Raw genomic sequence first — 10,912 nt, forward strand, 5'->3', positions numbered from 1 at the left:
TTAGTGACTAACAACAGGGGGTGTGTAGTGGCAGGCTATGTGGTAACAAGGCCTGGTGTGTGGGGTGGGGAGCTGGGTCATGGGAGAGTTTAGGCCCTAAAATTATTGAACTCAATATTGAGTCCGGAGGGCTGTAGGGTCCCCAAGCGGAAAAGGAGGTGTTATTCCTCCAGCTTGCGCTGGGCTTCACTGGAACACTGTAGCAAGCCGGAAACAGAGATGTTGGCCAGGGAGAAAGGTGGTGCATTGAAGTGGCAGGCAACAGGTAGTTCAGGATCTTTTTTGCGAGCAGAACGTAGATGTTCTACAAAGCGGTCGCCAAGCCTACGCTTCGTTTCCCCAATGTAGAGGAGACCACAGTGTGAGCAGCGAATGCAGTAGACTAGATTCTTGGAAGTGCAGGTGAAGTGTTGCTTCACCTGGAAGGTATGTTTGGGCCCTTGGATAGTGGGGAGGGAGGAGGTAAATGCACAGGTGTTGCACCTTCGCTGGTTACAGGGGAAGGCGCCATAGGGCTGTGGGGAGGTGTTGGGGGTGAAGGAAGTATGGACCAGGGTGCCTCGGAGGGAACGGTCCCTGCAGAAGGCGGACAAGGGAGGGGAGGGGAATACGTGTCTGGTGGTGGCATCTTGCTGGAGGTGGCGGAAATGGAGTCTGATGATCTTCTGGATGTGGATGCTGGTGGGATGGTAGGTGAGGATAAGGGGACCCTATCGCTGTTGCTGGAGGGAAGAGAAGGGGTGAGGACAGAAGTGCGGGAGATGGGTCGGACCCAATTGAGGACCCTGTCGACAACGGAGCTGGGGAATCCTCGGTCAAGGAAGAATGTGAACATTTCGGAGGCTCCCTTCTCGAAGTTGGCCTCATCTGAACATATGCGACGGAGGCGGAGGAACTGAGAGAATGGGATGGAGTCTTTACAGGAATTGGGGTGTGAGGATGTATAGTCCAGGTAGCTGTGAGAGTCGGTGGGTTTGTAATGGATATTAGTGGCCAGTCTACCCCCAGAAATGGAAACAGAAATGTCGAGGAAGGGAAGGGAGGAGTCAGAGATAGGCCAGGTGAAAGTGAGGGCAGGGTGGAAATTGGAGGCGAAATTGATGAAGTTTTCCAATTCTCGACGAGAGAGGGAAACAGCACCGATGATATCATCAATGTATCGGAGAAAGAGTTGTGGGTGGGGGCCGGAATAGGACTGGAACAAGGAATGTTCCACGTACCCCACGAAGAGACAGGCATAACTCGGGCCCATGCAGGTACCCCTGGCAACCCCTCTTACCTGAAGAAAATGAGAGGAGTTGAAAGAGAAGTTGTTGAGGGTGAGAACAAGCTCAGCCAAGCGGAGGAGGGTGGTGGTGGGTGGGGATGGTTCAGGTCTTTGCTCCAGGAAGAAGCGGAGAGCCCTAAGACCCTCCTGGTGGGGAATGGATGTGTAAAGGGATGGCACATCCATGGTAAAGAGGAGGTGGCTGGAGCCTGTAAACTGGAAGTTTTGAAACCGGCGTAAGGCGTCAGATGAATCATGGATGTATGTGGGTAGGGATTGGACCAGGGGGGAGAAAATTAGTCAAGGTAGGAAGAGATGAGTTCTGTGGGGCAGGAGCAGACTGAAACAATGGGTCTGCCTGGACAGCCCTGTTTGTGGATTTTTGGCAGGAGGTAGAAACGAGCTGTGCGGGTTTGGGGGACTATTAGCTTGGAAGCGGATGGGGGGAGATAACCGGATGAAATGAGATCCATAACCGTAGTGGATAAAATGGCCTGATGTGCCATGGTGGGGTCGTGGTCCAGGGGAAGGTAGGAGGAGGTATCTGAGAGCTGGCGCTCAGAGTACGCCAGACAACAGCACCACCCTTATCGGCAGGCTTGATGACAAAGTCAGGGTTAGATCTGAGTGCATGGAGTGCAGTCAGTTCAGAGGGAGATAGGTTGGATTTGTTGAGAGGGGCAGTGAAATTGAGGTGACTGATGTCACGTTGACAGTTCTCAGTGAAAAGATCGAGTGCAGGTAAAAGGCCGGAGGGAGGGGTCCAGGTGGAGGGAGAGTGTTGGAATTGGGCAAAGGGGTCTGTGGGGCGGGGAGAGGACTCTTGTCCAAAGAAATGAGCACGGAGGCAAAGACGGCAGAAGAACAGTTTGGCGTCATGTCGTGCCCGAAATTCGTTAAGGTGGGGACGCAGAGGGATAAAGCTGAGGCCTTTGCTGAGTACAAAGCGTTCAACATCGGAGAGCGGAAGGTTAGGAGGGATGGTGAATACCCGACAGGAGGTGGGGGGGTTGGGCGAGGGGATAGAGTCAGAGGGAAGGGGAGGAGAGGTAGGTTCCAGAGGGCCATGGGTATTTTTGAGTTCATGCATCTTGTGGGCCTTGATGCCTGAAAGGAAAAGAAAAAGTTTCTTGTTAGCACGATGAATGAGCTGGAGGATGAAGTGGAATTGCGGAGTGGTGCAGCCCTGTGCCAGTGTGTTATGATGCTGTTGGACAGAAAGGTTGAGACTGCGCATGTGACGCCGCATGGCACTGAGTGTGGATCTCAGGATGCGGCGAGAGCAGCTGTCTGTGGAACGTTGAACATCATGGAGGTATCTGTGATCCTGGGAGGATTCAAAACATGAGGGATGAAACTTCAGTTGGAATCCACGTGGGGTGAGTCTGAGCCGCAGGCAGTCACTGAGGAATGTGATATGGCTGTGGAAACGAGTTTTAGCAAATACCTGGTCAAACACCAGGAGTGACAGTGAAATTAAAGTCGGTGGGCAAGAAGAGAGATTGGAACGGAAATCCCGTCGGAGAGAGGAGCAGAACTTCTTCAAGGTGGGCATGCCTGGAAGAGATGTGGCAGTCCTGGAATATTGTTAACAGATGGTGTTGGGGTCTAGTAGATGTTAAAGTTTGGAACCTGGAGCAGTCTTGTGCTCTGAGCAAAATAAGAGGTGTCTTGCTGTATTTGTGGGAGTACATGAAGGCAACTGTTTTAAGAACTACAAATGCTGAGGGAGAGTGTTTTCACGGTTTGGGAGCATTGGAAAGACTGAATAGTCGAAAAACTTGGAGTTTTAGGGTATTGGTTATTGGAGTAAATTCTGAGGTACATGAGCAGCGTCAGGAATCTTAGAATCTTTGAGTAGTGAGAGGGATACTTAACTTTGCACCGTGTCTTTTGTATGGCCAGGTTACGTGAAGGTGGTGATACAGTCTAATTGAGAGGAACGGATGAAATTTGAATTTGTTATCAAAATGTAAATTGGTACTAAAACTTACTAACACATGGAGTTATATCCCAAAGACGTCTCTTCCCTCTGCTGTTTCATTCTGCAAAAATTAAACCAGATTGACTTTCTGGTTGTTTTTGCCTTCATATAATGTAGTGAATGAGTGTCCCTCTCTTCTTGGTTGAAGTATGTAGCTGCCAGGAGGGATGGTTAGATGTCTGATGAGGTTTCAATTGTTCCATCACTGCAGCATACTTTGGGATGGTATTGTGACTTCACCATAACACCTCAAACTATCCTAAATGCATACATACAAATCCTGTGGTGTATTAGTAAAGACTGACTAAAAGAATATGGTTTGTAATTTTTCTGCAACATCACAATATTTGTATCTTGGTGTCACAATGATATTGGAACATTTTCTTTTAAAAAATTTTTTTTTATTATTTAAACCAATACAGAAAAAGAAACATTTTCAGACTTTACAAACGTTGAATTGCCAGCTTAGGTCACAAAAGAGCCAACATCTGGATTCCCTGTTAGTAATATAGATAGCCAGTGGAAATAGACAAATACAGAAGCAGGAATACGAATATCGCAGATCTGAAAGATCTAAGACAAGGTACAGGTGGAGCAGGGAAGGAGGAAATGAAGTCTTTAAACAAAGGCTATCTATGGAGAAATCAGAAAATCTATCATTGCTTGCTGTAGTCCATAGATAATAGTAGAAACAACTTAGTTTGATTAAAGCAGAGTTTGGTGGTTCTATATGGAGTCAGTGAACATCTATACATCGTCTAACAGTACAGCAAGTAAAATAATCTGTATCTGTTTGCATCCAAAAGCCTCAACAGAAAGATCCAGAGGAACGTGTGGTGGGACGTATTAAAAATTACTCATTCGTAGCCCTGGCCTATTTACTGGAGAGCATCAACAAAGCAGAAATCTGAGGCATACATGTAGGGTTTGATTCCATGAATATGACAATGTCCCAGACACAACTATCATTATCCCAACAAAGGTAGTGGTACAGTGGTACACAGTCTGCAGGGAGTTGCTCGAAGGATCCTCAATATGGACTCCAGAATCCACGAAATTTTGTGGTATCAGGTCAAAGATGGGCAAGGAAACCTCCTGCTGATTACCACGTGACCAGTCCAACACAACTTCAACTTGTGAATTGGTGGAAAGTAAAAGCTCATAATGTAGGAGGTAGCTTTTTCAAAGATTGTCTGTCAGCCAGAAAGCAGGATGTGACGACTGGAATGCTGCAGGGGTCTGTACTGGGGCCTTAATGTTTTACAATTGACATCAATGACTTAGACAAGGGGTACAAATGCACAGATAATACCATGATAGGTAGGAAAGCATATGTGTAGAAGTTTTAAGCAGGTGGATATAGGTAGGTTGAGTGAGCAGACAAAGATCTGGCAAATGGTATATAATGTGAGAAAATGTGAAGTTGCTCACTTTAGCAGGAAGGATAAAAAAAAGCATTTCTTAAATGGAAAAGAGCTGCAGAATTGCAAGATACAGAGGGAGGGATCTAGATGCTCTGGTACATGAGTCATAAGAAGTAAGTAAGCAGATACAGCACATAATCAAGACAGCTGATGGGATGGTATCCTTTATTACAAGAGAATTTGTACAAAAAGTAAGAATCTTATGCATCAGTTACACAAGGCATACGTAAGATCACATCTCAAGTATGGTGTGCAGTTTTGGTCTCCTTATTTAAGGATGGATGTAAACACGTCAAAGCAGTTCAGAGGACATTTACTAGATTGATACCTGGAGTGGGTGGGTTGTCTCATGAGAAAAGGTAGAAATACTAGACTTGTTTTCACTGAAGTTTAGAAGAGTTAGGGGTGACTTGATTGAAGTGTATAAGATCCTGAATGATAAGGTGGATGGGAAAGGGTGTTTCCTTTTGTGGGTGGTTTTGTGAAGGGTAGGTCGTGCCTCACAAACCTTATTGAGTTCTTTGAGAAGGTGACCAAACAGGTGGATGAGGGTAAAGCGGTTGATGTGGTGTATATGGATCTCAGTAAAGCGTTTGATAAGGTTCCCCATGGCAGGCTATTGCAGAAAATATGGAGGCATGGGATTGAGGGTGATTTAGCGGTTTGGATCAGAAATTGGCTAAATGTAAGAAGACAGAGGGTGGTGGTTGATGGGAAATGTTCATCCTGGAGTTCAGTTACTAACGGTGTACCTCAAGGATCTATTTTGGGGCCACTGCTGTTTGTCATTTTTATAAATGACCTGGATGAGGGCGTAGAAGGATGGGTTAGTAAATTTGCGGATGACACCAAAGTCAGTGGAGTTGTGGATAGTGCGGAAGGATGTTGCAGGTTACAGAGGGACATAGATAAGCTGCAGAGCTGGGCTGAGAGGTGGCAAATGGAGTTTAATGCGGAAAAGTGTGAGGTGATTCACTTTGGAAGGAGTAACAGGAATACCGAGTACTGGGCTAATGGTAAGATTCTTGGTAGTGTGGATGAGCAGAGAGATCTCGGTGTCCATGTGCATCGATCACTGAAAGTTGCCACCCAGATTGATAGGGTTGTTAAGAAGGCGTATGGTGTGTTAGGTTTTATTGGTAGAGGGATTGAGTTTCGGAGCCGTGAGGTCATGTTGCAGCTGTACAAAACTCTGGTGCGGCCGCACTTGGAGTATTGCGTACAGTTCTGGTCACCGCATTATAGGAAGGATGTGGAAGCATTGGAAAGGGTGCAGAGGAGATTTACCAGGATGTTGCCTGGTATGGAGGGAAGGTCTTATGAGGAAAGGCTGAGGGACTTGAGGCTGTTTTCGTTAGAGAGAAGAACGTTAAGAGGTGACTTGATAGAGACATACAAGATGATCAGAGGATTAGATAGGGTGGACAGCGAGAGCCTTTTTCCTCGGATGGTGATGGCTAGCACGAGGGGACATAGCTTTAAATTGAGAGGTGATAGATATAGGACAGATGTCAGAGGTAGGTTCTTTACTCAGAGAGTAGTAAGGGCGTGGAATGCCCTGCCTGCAAAAGTAGTAGACTTGCCAACTTTAAGGGCATTTAAATGGTCATTGAATAAACATATGGATGATAATGGAATAGTTTAGGTTAGATGGGCTTCAGATTGGTTTCACAGGTCGGCGCAACATCGAGGACCGAAGGGCCTGTACTGCGCTGTAATGTTCTATGTTCTATGAACCAGGGGGCAGGTTTCAAAATTAGGGATCACCTTTTCAGGACAGAGATGAGGAGAAACTTTCTCTCTCCAAGAACTGTGAGACATCAAAACTCTCTGCCTTGAATGCAGTAGAGGAAGGCCACTGAATATTTTTAAGAAAGAGATGGATAGATTCTTGTTGGGCAAGGGAATCAAGGCTTATTGAGAGTGGATGAGACTGTGGAATTCAAAACACCAGCAAATGAGCGATTATATTTTTGAATGGAGAAACAGGTTCGGTGAGTGAATGATTACTTCAGCTCCAATTTCGTATGTTTATCTATATTCCTCCATGTTGAGCACTGGTCGAAGGAATCACTGAGGGTGACAAGGGCACAGAAGGTATTCTGGGTGTGGGACTTCAATGTCTCCCATCAGCACCTTGGCAGCCACTACTGACACAGCTGGCTGAGTCATAAAGAACATCACTGGAAAACTGGGTATGGGACCTAAAACCATCAAGAGGGAAAATCATATTGGACCACACCCTCACCACATCCTCTGCCTTCTACAGATGTATCCACCCATGACAGTATCTATAGGAGTCCTTGTGGAGCTGAAGTTCTAGTTTTATATTGAGGATATGTGCCATTATGTTGTGTGACACTACCATCATGCTACATGGAATAGATTTCAAACAGAGCTAGCAACTCAACATTGGGCATCACTGAGGTTCTGTGCACCATCAGCAACAGTCCCCCAAATGCACCACTCCACCATTACCATCAAACCAGGGATCAACACAGTTCCCATGCATCTGCTACTCTTGTCCTTATAGGAGGTAAAGATAGCGGGTTTGGAAGGTTACTTTGGTGAGGTACTGCAGTGCAGTGTAGTTGGCACCTACTTTTGCCACTGTATATAAAGGTGAGGTTGTGGCTAAATAACAAGGTTGTGGCTGGAATGCAATATTTGGAGTTTCTTTCCTTCTCCCTAGTACAGCAATGTTTGGTTAGTAAAATGAGTATAGCTTCTAAAAAGCACAAAACTAGAAGTTGTAAAGCCCCTTATTGTCTCTTGACTAATCCCATTATTACCGTACGCTTAGTTATGCCATTAGAAACCATTTTCTTATCCAAAGTGAAAACTGGGTTTTTCTTTTGTCTGTCATGATGTGGTAATCTGTCAAAACAGATTGCTCACCTATTGTAACATTCATCCCTCACATAATCTATGGTTTCAGTGGAATTAAAATTGAATAAGTGCCACAGAGTCCGGGTGATCTGCACAACTAGATCACTGCTCAGGCAGCAAAGCTGAAAACTTACTCTATTAGAAATCATGGTGGTAGCATACTTGTCTTCCCGTGATGTTAATGTAGTTATTAGTGAAAGATATGCCATTATTACAAATATCAGTTTGTAAACTAACAGAGGTATAAGTTCCTCAAGCTATACTAAACAAAATGATTACAGGAGACATGAGAATAACAATCCTGGCTATTCCAAAAACCACACAGTTTAAAAAGATCCTGCTCATACGTTGTTCCCAAATTCAGACTCATTCAAGGTAATTGGAGTCGTAGAGTCATACAGCACAGAAACAGACCAGATATTCGGAATTAACCTAGTCCCAATTGCCAGCATTTGGCCCATATCCCTCTAAAACCTTCTTATTCTCGTACCCATCCAGATATCTTTTAAATGTTGTAAATTAATAAGGCACATTTGAGTTAAAAAGCTTGGATTCTGATTTCATTTTTTAAAAGCTTCATTCTATATATCTGGGCAAGTTTTGTGTAAATTGCAGCAGATATGATTTCTCATTCACTGCAGGGTACTGTGTTGAAGACTTTTCCTTTACAGATGTCCTCTTGGCATATGATTGTCCTCGAGACGAACTAAACGCTTCTTTCTCAGATGAACCTGTTTTTAAAAGAAACATTATTTACGTTTGGATGTTTACAACTTCAAAATATTTCAATGTTAGCTACTTTGTGAGAGACTGTGCCCCATTTGTCCAAAGATCTGCTGGCTAAAAATCAGCCTACTCCATCACATGAAGACCCACAGCATAAACTCACAACCCAGAGTTGATATCATCTTCAACATGGGTCAGCCAGCAAAAACAAGTTCTGATCACAAATCATTCAAAATCATTTCTGGCATTCACACACCTGCCCTCTTCTTCTGCCTCCAATATGTGTAAGTTCCAGTGTACTAAATAAGGATTAAATTTTTTAAACGTATATTTTATAAAAGATGCGATTATATTTATCCTATGAATTACATCTTGTGGCTGTTCATTTTTTTTTTCATTTGAAAGCCTTGGCTTCTCTCAGAAGTGTTAGTATGGACTTCAAAACCCAACGACAGGAAGAACTTATATAATATCCCAAGACACTTCAGGGAGCATTTTAAAACAAAATATGACACTGAACTACAAAAGCAGATAGATCAGATCGCCAAAAGCTTGATTAAAAAGGTAGGTTCAAAGTATTGTCTTAATGGAGGAAAGTGAGGCAGAGTAGCGCAGAGGTTTAAGGACTGTTTTGCAGAGCTTTGTTGGGGCCTAGACAACTAAAAGCACAGCTATCAATGGTGGAGCTATTAAAATTGATGCAGCACAGCAGGGATACAGGAGCATGGATACCCAGACGTTGCAGAATTGCAGGAGATTATAGAGATAGGGTGTGTCAAGCAATGGAGAGATTTGAAAACAAGGATGAGAATTTTAAGATCAAGATGGTACTTGACTGTGCAGTAGGTTGACTGTAGATCAGTACGTACAGGGGTGATAGTGGAGCAGGACTTGTTGCAAGTTAATACATGGTAAACAGCATTTTGGATGGCCTCGAGTTTATTAAGGATGGTATTTTAAAAATGAGCCAGGAGATCATTGAAATAAAAAAGTTACAGAGGTATGAATAGGGGTTTTAGCAGTGGATTGGCTGAGCAAGGGGCAAAGTTTGTCGATGAAATAGAGGTGAAAATAGGTGAATTTAGTGGTCACATGAAAATAAAAGTAGGAGTAGATCATTCAGCCCTTCAAGCCCATTCCAGCATTCAATGAGATCATGATTCATCTTCTACTTCACTGCCATTTTCTTGCATATCCTCCATGTCCCTTGAACTTTATAATGTATACAGATTATAAATATAAGATTGAAAGTGCATCTTAGGGTCAAATATGTCTGATTTAGCCTTAGACAGTTGCTGCAAGAGGAATGGAATTATGGAGAGGAATTATAGTTTAGGAGTGGGGACTAAAACTTACAGATTCAGTCTTCTCAACATTTAATTAGAGGAAATTTCTGTTCATTCTGTGTCAGGTGCCAAGTAAACAGTCTGATCATTCGAAAATAATGCAAGAGTTGAGAGAAGTGACCATGTGTAAAACCTAATGATCTGCTTTCAGGCAATGTGGCCATCTGAGGGGCCATGATAAATAAGTAACATGAGGCGACTAAGGATAGGTCCTTGGGAAACACTAAAGATAAAAGTGTAATAGCAAGTATTATTGCAAATGATTCTCTGACTTTGACTAAATAGACAAGGTAGACAACATAGTCTCACCCAGCTGAATAACAATGGTGAGATTTTGAGAGGTTGAGAAGGATGTCACAGGTTCGCTAGAAGTTTTTTTGATTTTGGTGACAGCCATTTGGCACTGTGGTGGCTTTGTGGAAATAAGATTGGGGGGACAGGAAGTGGGTCTCACGGACAAGAAAAGTTCAGAGTGGGCATAACGGGAGAATTCAGTCGTTTGAATAAAGGATGATTGATAATAATAAGCTATTTATTCACCTACCAAAATATTGCAGGCAAAAATCTGCTTTAGCACTGATAAAGCAAATATTAAACAAACAAGTATATACCTGCACAAAGTGAGGAAACTGCACCAGGACTCTGCTCAGATGCTGTGTTGATTTGAATGTTAGGCTCACTCATATTATCCAGTAAGTTTTTCACTTTGCATTTCTCATCTTCTGTTAGGCAAGACAAGTCTAGAATCTTTCCGTCTAGCTCCTTGATCTTTGACGTACACTCGAATGAATCATGTTTCAACTCACATGTGAAATCCAAACCAAGACCATCCATTTTATATCCCTCTTTCATACTGAAAAATGACTGGACTGTTTTTTGCACGGTGAACTAACAATACAAAGAAAATCACAAGTATTAATTTTTTCCATATAAGAAGTACAAATTAGAAACCAAGTTTTAAAACGCACCCAGAATTTCAGGGCATTAGTGAAAACTGATGTCACAAAGCAGTCCTACAATGTAGCCTGCTGAACCAATTTAAATCAAAATGAAGTTAACATGTAGTTCTACAGATAGTAGGAACTGCAGATGCTGGAGAATCTGAGATAACAAGGTGTAGAGCTGGATGAACATAGCAGGCCAAGCAGCATCAGAGGAGCAGGAAAGCTGACGTTTCGGGCCTAGACCCTTCTTCAGAAATGGCTTCACAGTGGGGTTAAAATTGTTTCAGAGATAGTAGGAACTGCAGATGCCGGAGAATCTGAGATAACAAGGT

General features: G+C 43.5%; 1 protein-coding gene across 1 annotated transcript in view; it reads right to left on the reverse strand.

The window, feature by feature from the left end:
* Positions 1–6,314: 6,314 nt before the first annotated feature.
* The window catches only part of LOC109934433, a 24,183-nt gene continuing 19,585 nt past the window's right edge, over positions 6,315–10,912 (reverse strand). Inside the window, exons 4-5 of the mRNA XM_048597919.1 lie at positions 10,248–10,524; positions 6,315–8,295 (exon numbers count right to left, since the gene is read on the reverse strand). Coding sequence (XP_048453876.1) covers positions 8,141–8,295; positions 10,248–10,524 — 432 coding nt within the window. The 3' untranslated portion in view covers positions 6,315–8,140. The remainder of the gene's footprint in view (positions 8,296–10,247; positions 10,525–10,912) is intronic.

This window comes from Rhincodon typus, chromosome 6 (assembly GCF_021869965.1).
Source record: "Rhincodon typus isolate 14 chromosome 6, sRhiTyp1.1, whole genome shotgun sequence".
In the NCBI taxonomy this organism is placed as follows: Eukaryota; Metazoa; Chordata; class Chondrichthyes; order Orectolobiformes; family Rhincodontidae; genus Rhincodon; species Rhincodon typus.